The sequence below is a fragment of the Aulostomus chinensis genome, chromosome 18 (assembly GCF_037954235.1).
Source record: "Aulostomus chinensis isolate RoL2024-O1b breed Wild chromosome 18, RoL_Achi_v1.0, whole genome shotgun sequence".
NCBI lineage: Eukaryota > Metazoa > Chordata > Actinopteri > Syngnathiformes > Aulostomidae > Aulostomus > Aulostomus chinensis.
In genome coordinates this window covers 7,672,364-7,692,395 of record NC_141337.1, presented here as the reverse complement: position 1 = coordinate 7,692,395, position 20,032 = coordinate 7,672,364, and the positions used below count along the sequence as shown (strand labels likewise).

General features: G+C 42.7%; 2 protein-coding genes across 6 annotated transcripts in view; one reads left to right on the top strand and one right to left on the bottom strand.

Annotated features, from left to right (window-relative positions):
• The window catches only part of cavin1a (caveolae associated protein 1a), an 18,514-nt gene extending 9,907 nt beyond the window's left edge, over positions 1-8,607 (bottom strand). The window contains exons 1-5 of one of the 2 annotated variants that reach the window (XM_086184125.1): positions 8,560-8,607; positions 8,155-8,222; positions 7,527-7,625; positions 7,303-7,372; positions 6,242-6,746 (exon numbers count right to left, since the gene is read on the bottom strand). In XM_086184125.1, the coding sequence (XP_086040251.1) occupies positions 6,242-6,730 (489 nt within the window). In that variant the 5' untranslated portion in view covers positions 6,731-6,746; positions 7,303-7,372; positions 7,527-7,625; positions 8,155-8,222; positions 8,560-8,607. Of the gene's footprint in view, positions 1-6,241; positions 6,966-7,302; positions 7,373-7,526; positions 7,626-8,154; positions 8,223-8,559 lie in introns of those variants that run through there. The other variant, XM_086184124.1, reaches the window with a different exon arrangement.
• On the top strand, positions 8,562-20,032 carry atp6v0a1a (ATPase H+ transporting V0 subunit a1a). 4 transcript variants are annotated; one of them, XM_086184121.1, is made up of 22 exons: positions 8,562-8,717; positions 9,734-9,895; positions 10,397-10,475; positions 10,598-10,695; positions 10,776-10,904; positions 11,594-11,676; positions 12,214-12,340; positions 12,435-12,517; positions 12,617-12,710; positions 12,989-13,201; positions 13,894-14,044; positions 14,175-14,314; positions 14,435-14,601; positions 14,703-14,793; positions 14,974-15,092; positions 15,191-15,407; positions 15,489-15,596; positions 15,682-15,789; positions 16,401-16,418; positions 16,875-16,992; positions 17,344-17,515; positions 18,771-20,031. In XM_086184121.1, the coding sequence occupies exons 2-22, from the start codon at positions 9,779-9,781 to the stop codon at positions 18,862-18,864; spliced, it is 2,526 nt and encodes an 841-aa protein (XP_086040247.1). In that variant the 5' UTR covers positions 8,562-8,717; positions 9,734-9,778; the 3' UTR covers positions 18,865-20,031. The 4 variants fall into 4 exon arrangements, with proteins under 4 accessions (XP_086040247.1, XP_086040245.1, XP_086040249.1 ...); XM_086184119.1 differs by having other exon boundaries at positions 16,374-16,418; XM_086184120.1 differs by having other exon boundaries at positions 8,593-8,717; positions 9,749-9,895; positions 16,374-16,418; positions 18,771-20,032.

Here is a 20,032-nt window from a genome sequence, read left to right as displayed (position 1 = left end):
GTTTTATATAAAGAAATACTTGTAAAGCATTCATAAGATAGTACTTTGTTTTTCAGAATATTTAGTTTTGAGATGTTGGCTAGCATTTTCTGTACTGTTATGCTTTCACATGTGTTTCACAGTAGCCAGGCAGCATTCACAGGAGAGCCTGTGTCGGTTTGACCTACAACTTGGGAACATAACGGGGAAAGAAATTCACACAAAGAAATAGAGGCAATAAATCAATCAATTGGTGGATTGGATTGCTAAATTCAGACCCACTGGATGAAACTGGACACATCATATCACTGCATTGCTGCTGCTATATTTATAATCAAAAGCAACATAGCAAACTGCCTTTATACCAACTTAACTTGACCAAGCTATCCAGATGAAGGGTGTGTCTACAAATGTTGTATCGACAGCCCCCACAGCGTCGTGGTGACAACACATTTCTGTTTACTGGCCAAGAAGCTGGTCTACAACTGCTCAAATCAAGGGGCTGGGGGGGGGTCAACCTATTCCAGTTCCTGACTGAATCCTGTCTGCTGCTTTAGGATGAGGATGTTTGGAGATACAGAAAGTCAACTGGAAAGTCAACGGGGCTACGGTGGCCCTGAGAGCTCAAAACGCTACAACTTAACCCAACACTAACAAATTCTGAAACACATGCGCAACATTTAAAAACTGCCCAGCTATTGTAACTCACACTAAATATTAGAAAATGCTCCAAATTCCTGTGAGTGTTTCCAAAGGGCATGTAAGACTATTTCTTTCATAATTAATTTTTCTGCAGTTTGTGAACTTAACACATCTCGTGATCCAGATCGGTGTTGGAACATAAGCTAAAGCAAAGTGATATTTTATTTTAAATTTGAAAGCTTACGTAGAGATGTTCATCGCCTTTATCTGCCCACTGGAAACACTTTTTCTTCTTTATATAAACGAATATTCAGTGTTATTATACTGTGTTTACAAGTGTGAGTTTCCAGTTTGTTCTCTATTGTTTATATTTTTGGCCATTTTATATCTGTATTTGAAGGCAAACAGTCAGGACATGTAGGAGAAAAGAGAGACAAGGAATGACCTCCAGCAGAGGGCCCATGGCAGATACTGAATACTCAGCCTCACAACAGGGACCAGACACTCGACCGAGTCGGTGCAATTCCAACCCTGATGTGCATTTTGCTGCAGATTCTCATGGCCAATTGATGATGACATTTTCTAATTTGATTGTATTTTGTGCGTCTGCAACTGTTTTTTTGTTTAATGCTGAAGTATGTTGACCTCGCAGGGCCACTGTATCCATAATATATAACAAAAAATACACTGCTACAGAATCGCAAGTTGTCAGAATATTACAAATTGTGAGGTAGACTTAACTCCAAATAGGTCTAATAGTAGTCTTTGATAATTGTCACGTTTCCATGTGTTAGGACAGTACAGGAAAGAATAAAGCAACACTGTCAGCATGTTCACATCCTATATATTGTGCAACCACACCAGAGTGTTGTAAACATGATCTGAAAAAGAGACCCAACACCTGTTGAACTCTGGCACACCAACCCTCGCTTCTTATTGACTCTTAACTGTTAAAACTGGTGGCACTTGAATATGCATTACTAGAAAAAAAAAAAAGAAAAAAAAAAGAACAATAGCTGAGGATGCTGCTGGGACATTCTCAATGACTCATTTTGCACAGTTGCTATCAGCTTTTAAAGTGTCATTTTAATTTTGATCTGTATAAAAAATGATTTTTCCAGAAGTTTTTTGTTTGTTTGTTTTTTTTGCTTCAATAAGCGAAACATCCAAATTTGGCACAGCATGCCAAATTAAATATTAATCTAAAAGCTAATCAAAGTGTCTTTAGATTTCCAAACTTTCCAATGGAGACGATAATGCAGTCTATAAGTTATAGACAGCTCTACACTCCATGCCTTAAATAAGTCTTAGTATATAATATTTTTGGCTTCATAGCAGCCCAGAATTACCTGAAATGTTTTTCCTTCTCATATATGTTGTAGAATGATTTTTTTTTTTTTTCCAGCGTGTAAAACAGGAAGTGCTGGACAACAACCATGAAGAGAAACTCTGAGCTGAAACTGAAGCTTACATGTCAGGGTGAAATGTTGAGCCTGCCACATATCTTTCCACTAGCTTAGAAAAGATGTGAAGACACATACTGCGAAAGAGGCATCGCAAATAGTGAATGAGACATTCTGGATTCAAGGTCTGAGTATAGTAGTATGGGCTGAGTTGATAGTGGGAGAGATGGCGAAGGGAAACTGAAGAAGAAGGGAGGAGAATAAGCTGGCATCCTGGCAGGAGAGGCGGAGATGCCAGTGACATGAATCACAGCACTAACTTGGTGTTGCTGGTCGAATGCTTTTGGTGGTCCTCAGTTTAAGGGCTTTGCTAAGTGCTTCATGACTACCCTCTCTCTAATGGGATATCTGATTATGCCTCTATGCTCAAGTGGCCATAAGTTGAATCACTATGGAGAAAGTGGGATTGAGTTATTAGTCTACATAAAAGTGGGCTGTGGCTGGTGGCAAGGCTTGTTAGCTGCGACCTGAGCTCAGGAGGGTCTGTAAGTGAGAGGTCTTACATCTGCCTGATAGAGTTGACCACATGGGTATCGGTGGCCTCTGCTGGAGCCAAACACTCCCCAATTCCAGACTCCCAGCAGCACTCTCTTACACTATCCCATTGCATGAACTGGCATTATCTACATAATTACACAGATAATCTACTGTACATTATGCGATACATGCAGGTTCCTCTAATTGGGCCGTGCCATTAAAACACCTGACTAGAGCACAAATGTCCGTCTATAAAACAGAAATGGACATTCACATTGCTTCACACTTTTATGGCAATATTCAAATGTTCAGACAAATTTTTAAAAAAGGAAATAGAAAAAAACTAGAGAGTTGCACACCTCCACCGAGGTGAAAACACCTCTAAAAGCTTTGTCATGCCAGGATCTAGGATCTCCGATTGATTCAGAACGCTTCCAAAATTACAAATGAATCTCCTGTTCTTTATATTAACTCCACTCCTAAATGAGAGCTATCACAGAGACGGGCTACACAGATCAAAGCTGATTTGCTTTGTTCAGGTAAAGGCTGCAGCAACTGCCATGATAATGACCATCTCCATACAAACACAACGGTGAAGAGATGCAGAAATATTTGCAGTGCAGTCATAGGAGAAACATGCAAGCAGGATGTGAAAGCAGCCCAGTTGACCATTTATGGTCCACTCAGCCCTGATGACAAGCTGGAAGAGGTCTTGAGGGGCAGAGGGACCTTCATCTGCTGCATAGGCCTAAGACCCAAGCCTGGCCACTCCCAATAGGGACCAACTGTTGACTTTAATCTACATCATCAAACTAAACTCCAAAAATTCTAATGCAGTCTTTTATCTTTTTTCTTTCCATTGCTTTTATTTTGATCCCACTGAAATCCCAGTAACACCATTGTTTTATCCTTCGTCAGGTAACATGGACTGGGATCTAGTTTGAGAGGATATGATTAAGAATAGGACATGCCAAGTAGTCCGATTTCACTTTTGATTACATTTTTGGTTTCAAACAATTATGAAAATAAGACAAAGATATAAATCATTATAGCACTTAGGACTGATCATCCTCAACACAATCCATCCATCCATCCATTGTCTTTAGCTTATTCCTATTAAGGGTCACTGGGGGGCTGGAGCCTATCCCAGCGTCAACGGGCGAGAGGCGGGGTACACCCTGGACAGGTCGTAGGTGGATTATTCACGCAAACAAAATAAATGGACACATAGGAGAAATGTAATCAAAACCTAATTGACGTGAGCAAGATCAAGAGGGTCTAAACCTCAATTTCCTGCGCATTCTTGGGTCTCTGTCCGGCCCTGTTTGATACCGTCTGATGCTCTCATTTGTCTTGAGTTATGAATCCAACAGGTTTCTATTACAGTGGTCGCTTGGGCCGCTCCCTTCAAGTCCATAGTAATGTCTGCACCATAGGCCACAAAAAAGTGGTTTATTTAGCAAATATTTCTTCATCTATTTAATTGAAATGTCAAGAAAATCCTTTTCTGAAGGTTGTATCATATTTCCTAAGTCAGCGAAATATCACATTAAATAATCGGCATCGTGATTTTTTTTTGCCACAATCCATCAGAGCTCCATGACCATGGTTTATATAGTGTGATGCATACATGATATGTGATCTGCGGATGTCTGCATTGCCACACCCTGATTTTGCATGGGGACCCTGTGGGCTACCATGACAGCCGGTTTAATTATAAAGCATCAGTGTCAAAAGTCGTTCCGGATAGAAACCCTGGACTATGTGGCTATTCTCAGTGTACAGAGTTACATAAGAGTTAAAAATGGCACCCATAGTTAATACCCATGGTTAATATCCATGTCAACTCAACAAAGCTGAGGGTCCTATACAGAAGATATAAAGCTTTGAAAATGTTTCACCTCAGTTCTAACCTTGCTTGACACCCACACCGTGGGCGGGTGGGTGGGTGAAAGCCAATATTGGCCAGGAATGGCCACACGCACACTTGTTGGTATCACTACACTTGTGAGGACTAAGCCGTACCAACGACATGTCTACAACCTTAACTCTTATCTCATCCATAACCTAATTATGAGTCTAAACTTGTCCCACTATAAAACATTAACACACACAAACACACCGAGGAAAGTCGCGAAACCTGACTGAGAGCCAGTGTTGATCTGCGCTGTTGCCAATACGTGGTCGGTGTAATTAAACGGGACACGGCACAGCCATTCTCTGGCAATTAATAGAGCTGAGCCTAAAACAGGTACTGCAACGTGGAGGCTGGTTGCTTTAGCGTGACAGTGATAAGTCAGATGAGAGGATTACAATCTAGATAATACCAAGCGGAAATGGTCTGAGACAGCCTGTTGAAGCATGGCTGAAAATAACAGCAAAAAAAAATCACAATATTTATAAAAGACATACAAAGTGTGTTACTGTTCATCAACAACTCTGACAATGGCAGACACATGCACATCGACAGTAAACCATACTCGGGTCAGAGTAAACTATACACTGTCTCAAACAGCAGGAGGCACCTGCTCTACAAGTGTAATTTATCAAGGCCCCAGAGTCTATGATTGGATTTCTGCTAGATGCCAGTAGTGTAACCTTCTCCCACAGTTGACATCCCAGGCGGGGGATGTAAAAAAATTTATGCTTGCCAAAACAGATCCTGGAGTACTCACGCAAGCCTCTCAAATTCCCTCTTACTCATGTTTTTTTTCTTTTAAGAAAAAATTCACTCTTGTCCTGCATGCAAACCGCTGACATCAAGTGCGTGAAGCGGCTGGGCTTTGATGTGAGATCTTGTGACAAATTCCAGAGGACACAGCATAATTTTACACACAAAAGAAAGCAAAGCCGATGTGTTGTTGCGCACACAGGAAGCTAAAAATGTCTACCAGACGTGACAGCATGTCCTGATGAAAACAGTCTCATATTCAAAATGCTACTCGGTGGTCCTCTGTCACGCCCTCACACATCAACCCTGTTACAGAGGCACACATGGATTGAAAAGTGCAAATGAATCCACTTCTGATAAATATTTAGAATAAAAACTTCAGCTCACATGGCAGCAGCCTGCCAACCACCTGAGCATTCAGAGACAGGGCGTTGGCTCTGTCTCATGTAGCACTTCATGACAGCGTTAATACGCCTTATATTTTTATTTACACCCACTTCTTTATATAGTTTTTGGTAGGCTTGTGGAGCTGCAGAGATCAGTGCCTTCATTATGCTGGGGGGGGGGGGGTAACTCTCTTGATTGGGAGGAATGAAAACCTCACACTAATACTAACATACACCTTCTGAGACACGGACTGCAGTATCTGATTCAAAAGAAAAATCAGGTTCTTTATGTATTTATGTCATGGGAATAACAGAGCTGAAACTTTGGAAGGCATTTGCAGAAGCAATAAAGCCCCGTTTCATTTTCAAGGGCCAAGTTGTACCACAGTGCGACTGCAAGCCTCTGAAATGAGGGAGGCTGTTCTGATGCTCTGATGTACTTTCAGGTGGAATTCACACTTCCTTTCTAATTTCCTTTGCGATGTGGGGAATGCAACACGCCTGGTGTCAGGATCATTCTTGCCTCTTTACATATTCACCACATCCTCAAGCAAAGAATTGTTTGCTGTTTTGAAGTCTATGTGGGAAACATAATAAAACTGTTGTCTGTTGCAGCACTCTACCTGATAGATGAGGACTTTGAAGTTGCGCCTCTTCAGCAGTTCATTTTCGTTGCTCTCCAGTTTCTTGATCTGGCCGGCCTGCTTTTCCAGATTGCTTCGCACCGTCTTGACATTAACACTGACTTTGCGTACCTTTTCCAGCATTTTGTTGACAGTGCTGGCGGTGCCAACATGATTCTTGGACAGTTTGGCCAGCTCCCCTTGGATGGTTGATACTGATTTCTCCATGGCCTCCTGTCGTGCCTCCAGCCCATTTTGGGTCTGCTGGATCTGATCTACCACTCCAATAATCTTGTCAAGCAGGGACAGAACCATGACCCCATTCATCTGAGCTTCACTCTTGTCTCCAGAGCCAGTGGTTAACACCAGGTCTTCAGCTGGGTCATCTACTGCTGGCTCTGTGGCGGCACCCACCAGAGCAACCTCATCATCATCATACGACACTTCTTCCAGGGCTGCATGCTCCTTCTTGACACCTGTGTCCGCCATGGCTGTCAACTCCAAACTGAAATATAAACTACAGGAGCAACACTGCACAAAACACACTATCTAATCCCTTTTCTTTCTTACAGGAAACTTTCTCTGTACCCTTCTACCTTCTCTTCGCCCTCTGTCTTTTACACTAAACCCTCTCTGCCTCTGCTCTGGGATGCCAGCCAGCCAGCCAAGGGGAGTAGGGCCTCTCACAGCTGAGGCATGTGTGCCCTGACTCAAATGCCTCTGCTCCCTGTGAAACCACCCAGCCAAACTTTTCCCTACCTACCCCCTCCTCCTCTCCCACTCACCCACCCTTTCTCATTTCCCCTGCTGCTGGGGCTCCACCCCTTTCTGTCCCAAGCACATGGGAAGCATATCTCAAAGTCCCAGAATTTCCAGTCTCTGAAATCATGGAAAATCATAATTTAAGGAAATAAATATTTTGAAGGAGGAGGAGATAAAGCGAATGTGTGAAACTAAAATGTGGATAACTACACTGTTCAATTTCAGCTCACTTTGAATTCGGTTGATTTTTTATTCATTTATTTGAGTCTAGACTCCACAGCATTATGTAACACAGTCACCTGTTTTGTTCAGTAAGTCAGAAATTATGACGCATTATGACATCACACATGATGATTCCACAAAGTAAACCTGTGGGGGGAGAGAAAAACATTAACATCAACATTATGTAGACGGCATGAGAAGATGCATTCCCTCATCATGATGATTAAAATACAATCAAACGTGGTAATTGGATTTGTACTTGGTTATTTCAAATATGAAAACATTCACTGAAAACAGCAACCTCATTAAAAGCTCCCGCCAGTCAGAGATGTGATTCCATCCTGTCTCTATGCCGCTGAGTATTTAAACTCCACTCTTGTAGAAGGATACACGTGTGGAGCTGGAAACGAGAGGGTTGTGTTCACATTGACGGATCATAAACACAGCAAGTGAAGTAAGAGAATTCTTGTATGATATGTGTATTTTTCAAAACTTTTCTGGTAACTTTTTTTAATCCAGGAAAACCATGTCATTTTTAAAAAATATATATCTTAACACAACAATTTATTTCTTAATGATATTTTTTGCTCTTTAAATATAACTGAAAAATTAATAGACTCTATTAGTACATAGCCTGGATGGTCATCTTAATTACTAAACTCAAACCAAAGGGAAATTGTGGTTAGTTTAGATTTATTTTGAAAGAATTTTCCAGGAGTGTTTATTATTAGCGTCTGTAGTCTTGCAGTTGCTCATCTCCACCGGTAGAGGTCAGTAAACAACCACCAATAACAAACGCTTCACTCGTCAATTAGTATTTCCACCTGCAAAATTTACATATGCGGACATTTTTCTTGTTGGTCACAAACTAATTTTTAGAAGAAAAGAACTATTTTACACGTTCTGTCAATTCATCATCTGCTTTTTACCGCTGTTAAATGACTCCAAGGTCTCCGTCTGCCAGTCCCACGAGCCCTCAAGTGGTCACATGCTGCAACTGCAAAATAAACGTCGTATATATCAAGTTACGTAAAATGTGGCCAAATATCCTGGTCAAGACTTTCAAACTAAAGTGGCAAAATTAATCAGAGCGGTCTCAAGAAGTCACTGGAGACGTTTAAATTCGACGTTCATCCCAATAAATAGATACGCTAACTCTGTTTGCTTTCTCGACAGTATCGATTCACGTTTGTTTGAAGACACAGATAAAACCTATTGAAATTCATAAGCCATGAAATAAAATGATTCACAAAAAGAGCTCAGAATAAACACTTAAAAGTTTTTGTCAAACTAAATTTCGCATTGTAATATTGTACGCAGTAAAACGCACTGACCCATTGGACCCATGGTCGAGGGTCACGTGACTGATACTACTTCCGCTTTGAACGGCCTGTGGAGTGGAGCTGCTTCACGGAGTTGTCCATAACAAACAGCAAAGAGCAAACCAAGAAGGGAAGGAAAGAGGGGAGAGAGGAGTTTCTCCATCTAAATAGTAAGAACTCTACGTTGTTACCTATCAGTTTTTTATTAGTGAGTTGAAACAATATACGTGAATAACAATAAAATATGGGCTCAATAGCAGCATTAGGATTGTTTAATATTAATCAACAGGTGCGCTAAGTTAGCTATCATAGCCACTGTAATTTTCAAACTCAGCCATTTTAACTAAAATCTGAATTAGCGGACACTTTGCCATTGCTCAGAAAAAAAGTTGATAGTACTCTTGTAAACATTGACGTTAAAAAAAAGATATAAAACCGGGTTATTAAAGTTGCATTTGCTAATCTGACTAGCTTCATCGAGCAGCTGTTTACATTGGATTACCGGTATTTTAGCTGACAAGCTATTCCTGAGTGATTTTCCGACGTTATTGTGTTATGCAGCGTTCATACATTTCCTAAAAACCAAATCGTAGTCAGCTGGGTTAATATAGCCATTAGCCTCCAGAAATTCCCAGTTTTGACAGGTGAAGCAGCCAGACAACGTCATTCGTAAGCGATTAGATAATTGCATCAAAATGTTCAAGATGCTCAGTTTAGTCGCTTAAATCTGGTTTAACCGGTGATATCAGTGAATTTGCCTCCGTAGTGGATGTAGTTGGAGGCTCGGTGGAGCTACAGGTCACATGCTAGTTCATAATCCACAGATAAGCCTCGTGTGGTCGTTTTACAGTAGGAGGTTCTGACACCATAGTGTGAAGGCACGCTTAGAAAATCTGCCTTCTTTGTTTTTAAACATTTCATTTCACACATAATGGCCATTAATTGTATTTCCTGTCCACAGTAATAAATCAATAAATGAATAAAGCTTTAAAAAAAAATCCTGTTTTTAGTTATTCAACTTTATTCAGTAAACTAATTCAGTCCTACCACATTCCTGTACTGATCACGAGACCATCAGCATGGGTGCACCCTGATATTTCTTTTGTGTCACATACCAGCAGCTTTTCAGGCTTGTGTTAAACTGATGCACTGTTGACACTGAAGGATAATGTTTGCTTTCTGAAAGGTGATTTTGTTGTAGAGGTGCTGAGCTCTCTCGCTCTCTAACGACATGGGGGAGCTCTTCAGGAGTGAGGAGATGACGCTGGCTCAGCTCTTCCTCCAGTCAGAGGCTGCGTACTGTTGTGTCAGTGAACTGGGAGAGATTGGGATGGTGCAGTTTCGTGATGTAAGTCAATCTTGTACTCTTCTCTTGACTCTGTTCTGGGTGTGTCACTCCTTGACTGGTATTTTTTGACTACCTGAAACTGGCATCTGAATTTTAAGTGAGAAGAAATGATAATCACAGGTATTGAATGTGTGTATGACCCCATCCATGCTGAGAACGGACACGCTTCCTGCTTCATGTTGATCATGTGCTCACAGCTGACTCCTCATTCCACATATAAGACAACACATTCCCGACAGTCCTTGAAGGAAGCATTGTGCTTAAATACTGGAATGGCCGCAACCCAGACAGCATTTGTATCCACATGTGATCCATGTTAATCATGCCATACCTCGAAAAACACCAAATGTGTCGTATCTGAAAGATACTTAAATGCTGTATCGTGCAATCATTGATAGGCAGCTGTGCCTAAACTGTGAAAGCTGTCAGTGATGTGCAATTTTTGGTTTTGTTTTTATTCTCAAATCCGTAACCCATCATTTGTCCTTTATTTTCTTGTAGTTAAATCCTGATGTGAACGTGTTCCAACGCAAGTTTGTCAATGAAGTACGACGTTGTGAAGAGATGGATCGCAAACTGAGTAAGGGGGCGTTGATATTTCTAGCTAGAGATTCCTCTGCTCTTGTTATTCCTTATCCTGGTTCAATGTTTTCAATGCACTGTAGTTTCCTGTTAACAACATAGATTACTCCTTTCTCACAGGGTTTGTGGAGAAAGAGATAAAGAAGGCCAACATCCCTATTCTCGACACGGGAGAGAACCCTGAAGTCCCCTTCCCGAGGGATATGATTGACTTGGAGGTGAGGACTTCCTTTACTCTCAAAGACGATTATCATGGACCGCTTCCCTCCTCTCACTGCTCTGTGTTTTCTGTTTGCAGGCCACATTTGAAAAGCTCGAGAATGAGCTGAAGGAAATTAACACCAACCAAGAAGCGCTAAAGAAGAACTTCCTGGAGCTGACAGAGCTCAAGCACATTCTGCGTCGCACACAACAGTTTTTTGATGAGGTCAGCTCAACTGTGCACCCAGGACTTGCAAAACAATGTCGTCTGGTATTTTATTTTCTAACAGTGCAGTTCTCTGGAACTCTGCTGTGGGAGCTGGTTGCAGAATATAATAGCCGGAAAACTATTTCCACTTAGTTGCTCTCATGGTTATGACCTAATCACGTCAGCTCATATTTGTCAGTGGGCTCTCTTATTACTGCTTTATTTTACTTTGCACATATTTAGTTGTGCTCACACTGTTCATTTCTCAGAGCACAGCCTTTCCTGCACTACTTGGCCCAACATAATTTTCACTCCACTGCCTTTACAAACAAAACTGGGTTGACTTTGGATGTTAGGTCATCTCTAAAAGGTGTTAGGAGGTTTGATTGAAGTTAATCATTTAGCCAAACTTGTAGCTTTTCAGCCATTAACTGAAGGGAGTCACTGTCTCTGCTGGAACTTGCCTCGGTCCTTTCCCCCTTTATCTCGTTTTCAACGTAATTCTATTCATATTTAATCTTTTTAAAAGCGGTCGGCCTCTTTCTTGTAAAACATAATCAAATAAAGACAATAAATGTCAGGAGCGAGGAGTTAAAAAAAAGACATCAGGCTTTGCTTCCTGTCTGTGCTTCCTGAATAAGAAATAGTAATGCAGAGGTGATTGTGTTGCTTTGAAGCTGATGATTTGTTAACTATCTGTCATTTAGATGGAAGACCCCAGTTTACTGGAGGAGTCGTCCACTCTGCTGGACCCTAATGATCCTCATCGAGGGGCCCCTCTCAGGCTGGGGTGAGTCTGTTTTTGTGGTCCTTTCTGGTTTAAAAAGATTCAGCTTTTCTTGTAGATTTTCATCCTCTAGCTGTCTGTATCTGAAACCAAGAGTGTAAGAACCAGCCAGTCATCAGCCACGCACCAGCTGAGCCTGGCTTCATCAGGTGACAAAGGTCGGCTATAACGCAAGTCCACCAGGGGATCTGTCATTTCTTCTTGTGTAGACATTCCATTTTATCACTTCCTGATGACTCGTTGCCAGTACCAAAGAATAAAGTCAATCAGCAGCAGTAAACAGACATTAGACAACAAGTGGAAAACTTGTGTTATTACGCAATGAAAACTCTGACTGACATTGCAGTCAGCAGTTTAGAGTTATTATAATTTAAATACAGAACTCCTAATTCCCAAGGTGGACTCCTCAAGCACTTGCTGTCTAAATGAACATTAATGCTTAGAACCAGTTTTTATTTAAGTTTTCTAACACATTTAAAGGTTATATCCAGCAGTGGCCAAGCAGCTCCATCAGTGACTGAATGTGTCTGTGTGGTTTAGCTTCGTGGCCGGAGTCATTGGAAGAGAGCGTATTCCCACGTTTGAGAGGATGCTGTGGAGGGTTTGCAGAGGGAACGTGTTCCTCCGACAGGCAGACATCGAAGATCCCTTGGAGGACCCTGCTACGGTAAGTAGTCCTGATCAAACAAAAACAAAAAATTTGAAGAACAATGGACATTGGTATACTGATGTCCATTAACTCTGCGACTCCATCTGTTTAGAGTGACCAGGTCCACAAGTCGGTCTTCATCATCTTCTTCCAGGGAGACCAGCTTAAGAATCGAGTCAAGAAGATCTGTGAGGGGTAAGCGACTTAGCAGTAATCTCACAGTTTATGATGATTTTTTTTGTTGTTGTTGAGAGATTCTTATTTGTGCTTTTTTAAAAAAAAATCTTTTCTCAGGTTTCGAGCAACGTTGTACCCGTGTCCAGAGACTCCACAGGAGAGAAAAGAGATGCTGGCTGGGGTGAATGCACGAATCGATGACCTGCAAATGGTAAATATACCAACATTCAAAAGCTCCATGAAGTCAGTGAAAATACAAGCACTAGTATGTTTAAACTTTTTTTTTTTTTTTTTTTAATTTGTCTGGGCTTAAACTGATTATTTTTGTACGTGGGTCATCCTTGAAAATCAGATATCGATGTCAGTGAGACTCTCAGTTTACATAAAGGATTAAACAAAATAAATAATTGTTGTAATTATGTGATGGCGCTTGAATTCTTCGTCTCCGAGACTCTCGCTGGACTGATTTCCTCTGGTTTGTCTTTGAAGGTGCTGAACCAGACAGAAGATCACAGACAGCGGGTCCTGCAGGCTGCGTCCAAGACAGTCCGAGTGTGGTTCATCAAGGTGAGGAAGATGAAGGCCATCTACCACACTCTCAACCTCTGCAACATTGATGTCACTCAGAAGTGTCTGATCGCTGAGGTGTGGTGTCCCATCTCGGACCTGGACTCCATTCAGTTTGCTCTGCGCAGAGGAACGGTGAGTGGAAACTACTACTCGCTTTATTTCTTATCTCATTTGTGTTGATAGTGGATCTCGATTCAAGCTCGCCTGGCTTTATGTTAAATGTGGTACATCTGGTTTGAAACCAGACAGTGTAAAACTACATCAGTGCAGTAACACTTGAAGTGTGCATTAAGTTATACACATGAGGTTAGATGTCGCAGCAGCATCTTCCCATAAGTCCGCTGTTAGCTTCAACTTTCAACTTTTGAAATTAAACTAATGTGTGACATCGCCCTGGCAGAGTTGTGACCTGTTATGTTTCCCATAAAGACTTGGGGCGCTGTTCAGTTCCTGGTGTTGCCGTCAACTTTGTGGAGTAGCTGTGTCTGTGGGTGGGAAGCCAGATGAGGGTGTGTCCAGGTCATGACACTAGGGCTTCCTCTGGTCAGCTGTCCCGCTTGTTCAGGTGGGACGGGTACTGGGGCCAAGAGGGGGATCTTCCCAAACATCATGTATTCTTGGTGAAGCTCTTCACATTCAATAGAAAGATGTTGTGTCAGCTACATGTGAGGGAGGAAGCATATGGCAGTCGGCAGTGCTCCCAGAGGAGCAGAGGGGGCGGCTCAGTGACCAGGACAGGACAGGGTGAATTGAAAACAATCAAATGAAGAAACAGAAAAAAGTTTGGTATAACGTATTGGGTTCCACTATGTTCTGCACTTCAGGAGAAGAGCGGCTCCACTGTGCCTTCCATCCTTAATAGAATGCAGACCAAGCAGACCCCACCCACCTACAACAAGACAAACAAGTTCACCTCAGGCTTTCAGAACATCGTTGATGCCTACGGAATCGGCAGCTACCGTGAGATTAACCCAGGTAAATGTGGCGAGCCTGACATTTATCTTCTAATCAGCTGAGCGTTTTGCTGTGAGTCTCTTCCATCAGCCATCAATGTGTATCATGGTGTTTCACTCGTCTATTGTTTCCCTCACCCCCCCGTCTCCAGCACCATACACTATCATCACCTTCCCCTTCCTGTTTGCCGTTATGTTTGGGGACCTGGGCCACGGGGTGCTCATGACCTGTGCTGCTCTGTACCTTGTGTTGAGAGAGAGCAGGCTGATAGCCCAGAAGAACGATAACGAGGTATCGCTCCTATCATGGTCATCTCACCAACCCTGCATATTCCTTGTCTGTGACACTCCAGACCCTGACGTGCACAGGACATTTCATATTTTAAAAATCCTGATTATTATTTTGCGGTAGATGTTCAGCATGGTGTTTGCGGGGCGCTACATCATCCTGCTGATGGGAATCTTCTCCATCTACACGGGTATCATTTACAACGACTGCTTCTCTAAGGCCCTCAACGTGTTTGGCTCTGGCTGGAGTGTCCGACCCATGTTTGACCCTCGAGTTGGAGGCAACTGGACGTGAGTGTCTTTGCCAAACACGGTTTGGAGCGTTGATGCTACAACTGTTGCAATTTTGACTTTGCCTCATTTCAGTTCATCTGTGATCTCGTTTTGTTCAGGTTTGAAACACTTGAAGGCAACAAGGTGCTGCAGTTGGATCCAGCCATAGACGGAGTGTTTAAAGGGCCATACCCTATTGGCATTGATCCAGTAATAAAATCCCCTTTAATTTGTGCAGACATCATTCAGAGAATAGAAGCGCTAACAAACCTTTTAAAGGATGAATTCAATCCCAATGAAAAAAAAACAACTAGTAAACTGTAATATCTAGAATATTTTATTGTAATGGTTTAACTGGGCTCACTGCTCACTCCGTCTTTCATCTATCAGATTTGGAGCATTTCCAGCAACAAGCTGACTTTCCTGAACTCCTTCAAGATGAAGATGTCTATTATCCTGGGAGTCATCCACATGCTGTTCGGAGTCACTCTCAGTCTCTTCAACCACCTGTGAGATTTCTATTCACGGTGGACATTCTTGTGGAATTCCTCCTTCTTTGAATTAATAAACATTTAGGGCTTTTGGATCATCTGTGTTTTTCCCTCAGGTACTTCAAGAAGCCTCTGAACATCTACTTGGGATTCATCCCAGAGATCATCTTCATGGCCAGTCTGTTTGGCTACCTCGTCCTACTAATCTTCTACAAGTGGCTTTCATACAGTGCGCGCACCTCCAGGGATGCTCCTAGTCTCCTCATCGCTTTTATCAACATGTTCCTCTTCAACTACAACGACCCCAGTAACAAACCTCTCTACACAGGGCAGGTCAGAAGCACCTCAGAGTTCTTTTTTTTTGTCCCGAGGTCAGGCTAGCAAGCCAACAGTCCTCCTTTTCTGTGTCTTCAGATGGGCTTACAATCACTGTTGGTGGTCGTCGCCTTGGCGTGTGTTCCTTGTATGTTAATAGTGAAAACTCTGGTTCTGCGGAGACAGTATTTGTGGCAGAAGAATCTGGTAAGATACAGTTTGCAAAAAACTGTTACTGTAATCGTAAATATAAGCCAACTAATTCTGTTGTTTTACGCCTCTTGTGCAACAGGGAACACAGAATTTTGGAGGGATTAGGGTGGGCAACGGGCCCACCGAGGATCAGGCTGAAATCATCCAGCATGACCAGCTCTCACAGCACTCAGAGGAGGAACCTGAGGTAAAAGAAACAAGTCATTAAAACTGTCTTCCCAACCAACTCTCCCAGTTCTAGAGTAGCCGCAAGCTAGCAGGTGGGCGAGAGGTGATAGGATCTACAAACATCTTTAAATTATTCAGCTGAAATGAGAAACCCAAGAGTTTCCACTGCTCCTGTGTCACATGAAAGCATCAATTATGGATGGTGGTCCCGATTAGTTAACACAAAAACTAAGTTCCGTTGGGTTTTATTTTCTGAATCCCTCCTTAGGTTGTTATAAATATTATTAAAATATTTTTTTCTTATTTTGTTATTTGCAGTGTAGTTCTGAGCTTCTCTTTCCATTCACCATGTGTGCAGTTTCTTCTTCTTGTTCTGAGCCCAACAACTTTATCATTAAACTGATGCAATCACCTGATTCTCACATTTCTCGACTGTGCGTCTGAGACCAATGTTGTCTTATGTTGATCTGTTTCCCTTTCAATTGAGTAACTTGTTTCTTTTGTTACTTTCCTGTGTACTGACATCTGTGCGTGTGCGTGTGCGTGTGCGTGTGCGTGTGTGTGTGTGTGTGTGTGTGTGTGTATGTGCTGTCAATAACCAAGCATTGCCTTTTGTCACCTGCTCTCAAGGCCCATGAGGAAGAAGAGGTAGGACCGGTGCTCACGCCGCACCTCAACCCTGCAACCTATCCTCTCCCGTCAATGTGCATGTCCCGCCATCCTGTCACTCTCTGTCCCTCAGCTTTGTTTCATGTATATGGCAGTTTCTGCTGCTCCAGCTGGATGTGTTAGTTGTTGTGTGGTTGGTGTGTATCAGGAGTGGGCTGCCTGGGATTTATTGCGGCATCTTGTAGAGCAGCAGTTCACAACTATCTCTCTGATGTGCATGAGGCATCAGCAGGGCATTCATGGGCTTACAGGCAACAGCAGTCTAATGTGGTGGGGTTGCCAATCAACTAACGGATTCCTTGTCAATGACCTGGATGATTACGCACTCACTATTAACCAGATCTCTGTGGGCCTCGGGACGTGGCGTAGATCTGTTGTATCCTAGGTCCCTACTGACTGGCGGTTACATGTAAATGTTGTATCTCTGTCCCACAGTTTAACTTTGCAGACGTAGCAGTGAACCAGGCCATCCACACCATAGAGTACTGCCTGGGTTGTATCTCCAACACTGCTTCCTACCTGAGGCTCTGGGCTCTCAGTCTGGCTCATGCACGTAAGTTATGCTGTGCACTTTTTGTCTATTCATCTTTAAGCTTTGACTATAAGTCAAAGTGTATACAGACACGTTTATTGGTGAATTATTGTGAGTGACTGTGTTGAGTTGCTGAGTGATCAAGGTACACCGTCTGTGTGGCCGGTCGAGGTTTAGAGGTTATCGTTGGATCTGATCGTTTCACCAGCTCGTACTGGGACCGTTACAGAAAATCTAGCATTTGATATCCATGAAACACATGTGGAGACACTGACCACCCCCATGATAAGCCACAGTTTCTAGATGTCTGACTAGATATTGACCTGTTCTTATTTTAAAAGAAACAAACACATTGTCTTTTTCTTCACCCAGAATTGTCGGAAGTGCTGTGGTCCATGGTGATGCGGATCGGCCTTTCCTCAAGGAGCCTCGGAGGGTTCCTCCTTCTCTCCATAGTCTTTTACTTCTTTGCAGTTCTCACAGTTGCAATCCTTCTCATCATGGAGGGCCTGTCAGCCTTCTTACATGCATTGCGACTGCACTGGTGAGTGGAAGACTGTGTTGCTCTCGTTGTCCCCTCATATATTACACACTGTTTAATCACACACAGAGGCAGCAACCCACAAAATCAACAATAACTCAAGATTAATCCGGCACAGCACAAACAGAAGGGAGTCAAGTCAGACTCATGAAGGGCATTTTAAATTTTCACAAAGGGCTTCTGATTAGTTTCTGTGACTCAGTTATGTTATGGTAAACTATGTCGGTGTTTTAAGCCCCCCCTTGTGTGTCTGTGGTGTGACATTCTGCCTCTGTTCTGATAAATGAATGTTGAAGTTTTCCAGCAATCCCAGGTTCCATACAGAAGCAGTACTTTATTTATATTTTTTTTGCACATTTTAACTTGAACACCAAATGACTGCATGCTCACCCTCAGAGCTGTAGCTCCATCCGCAGTTTAGATAAGGTCTCCATTCTCAGATTGTGTGTGTGTGTGTGTGTGTGTGTGTGTGTGTGTGTGTGTGTGTGTGTGGCTCACATCAGCCTATGTTGTCTCCTCATTATTGTCTTTGGCCATGTTGAATTCTCCCACCTTTATGATTCACTGGCAGGTTGACAAAAGCATGACTTTGTGTTCTAAGCGTTGAGCACACACACACACACACACATGGAGCTCTGCTGACGCAGCTTTCACTGATGAGGTGCAGTCAAACGCAGTGCAATGAGCATAACAATGAAAAAATACATCATTACTTATGAAATAATAAAGATGCAAGTTTGCCTAAGTAGACACCAATAGTCACATGACCTCAGTCAGTTATAAAGGCAGTGTGAGATTTAAAATATTCCAGGTGTGGACGTGTTGACTTCATAAAATGTGTAATTCCATGCAAATGTACATCCTGGTACAATTTCTAAACCCTAAAGAGCAAAGACCCTCATGCTGACCACAGCGGAACACTTCAGAGGATGACCCCCACCCCCACCCTCCAGCCCTGCTGAACTGCAGGTCTGCCTGGCCCCGCAGTTAAAAGGTCATCCAGCCATCATGTAGCATTGAGATCTTTAAAAATAGAGCCTGATCATTTTCCAACAGGGCAGAGGCTTGGGTGTCTAACCCCTGGACCCGGTTCAGGATCAAGTCCATACAGGCAGGCTGGCTCTGTTACAGAGGCGGCCTGTGGAATGGGTAGCAGGGGTCATGAGCCACAACTGCTTGGCTCAGCAGTACTGAAGCCTCCACATGTCCTCGGGAGAGTCTGAGAGGTTTCCTGATCATTGTTTTGTTTCATCTGCAGGGTGGAATTCCAAAACAAGTTTTACTCTGGTCAGGGCTTCAAGTTCCTCCCCTTCACCTTTGAAAGCATCCTGGATGGGAAGAGTGAAGACTGAGATCCGACAACTCGTCTGTTAAAGCGCTCCTTCAACCAAAAAGTGAAACTTGCCTTTGAGTTACTCACTATTTGGTGTCTTGATTACACAGAGATGTTTTACTGGTTTGAAACCAATGGAAACTGACAAATGTGTCCCAGGTGCATCAACCAGTATAATCTAAGCCTTCCGAATACTGCGTTTGAGAGTCTGTAAGCTGTTACTGACAGTCTTACTGTTGTCAGCAGTCAGTCTCCATTAGCTTTAAGCTAACAATATACAGCAAGAAGTTTTTGACTTCTGGGGTCTTCTGGAAAATAAACGTCTTTGGGAGGTCAAGACACTGACCTGTGTCTCGCTAAGTGACAGCTTGAAAAGCAAATGACACTTTTTGGGTGAAGTGAGGATGGAACGTCTGTTGAGAACCTGTGAGGTGTTGAATAATGATCTTTTTGTGTACGTCTGTCCAGCTGCCATTCTTTTTAAACTTCTCATCCTGTTTTAGAATCAGTATCTAAATATGAATCTTCAAAATCACCAGTCCTTCATTTCTCACACTTGTCGGTTCGCCTGTAATGTGCTGTGTCTTGTCTTAGTCCTTTAACTTAGTTTAATATTATTTATGCCCATGTTTCCTCTGTGTGAGTGTCATTAATGTATGCTAGTGTTGACAGAAGCTTCTTCAGAGGCGGTGTTGTATCCAGGTCGTCTTTTTCTCTGTATTTGTTCTTTAGCACGGGTGCCGTAGCTCATCACACCCGTCTCTCCCTCTCTCTCTCTCTCCCTCTCTTACACACACACACACACACGCACGCACGCACCTCTGTTTCACTGAGTACTGGTGTCACACACAGGATCCAAAGGGAATACAGCCAAACTGGCATCAGGACAACAGTCAACTCTCTGAAAATGAAGACAGACGATTTAATCTGCTGCGATATTGCCTCTCACACCCCTCAGCGTGTATTGATCTGTTCTCTATCGATCTACATGGAGCGGAGGAAGGTGAATGTGTAGATGGATGTTCTTTGATAAGAAAACTTTAGAGCTGTCGTGGGTCCTTAAGCTGGTTTAATTCACATTTAAAACACTGTGACCGAGGACATTCTCAGCAGTGTTGTTCACACTCGTTAATCGTCTGTCTCTGTCAATAAAGTGGAAAGAGCTGGTTCAAGGTTTGGGTTCATGT

Excerpts from the sequence above, each read along its gene's own strand:
- atp6v0a1a (XM_086184120.1), top strand. The coding sequence starts at position 9,779 with ATGGGGGAGCTCTTCAGGAGTGAGGAGATGACGCTGGCTCAGCTCTTC. Across the intron at positions 15,790-16,373 it reads ACTCAGAGGAGGAACCTGAG|CATTGCCTTTTGTCACCTGC; the intron begins GTAAAAGAAACA and ends TCAATAACCAAG. Across the intron at positions 16,993-17,343 it reads TCTCAGTCTGGCTCATGCAC|AATTGTCGGAAGTGCTGTGG; the intron begins GTAAGTTATGCT and ends TTCTTCACCCAG.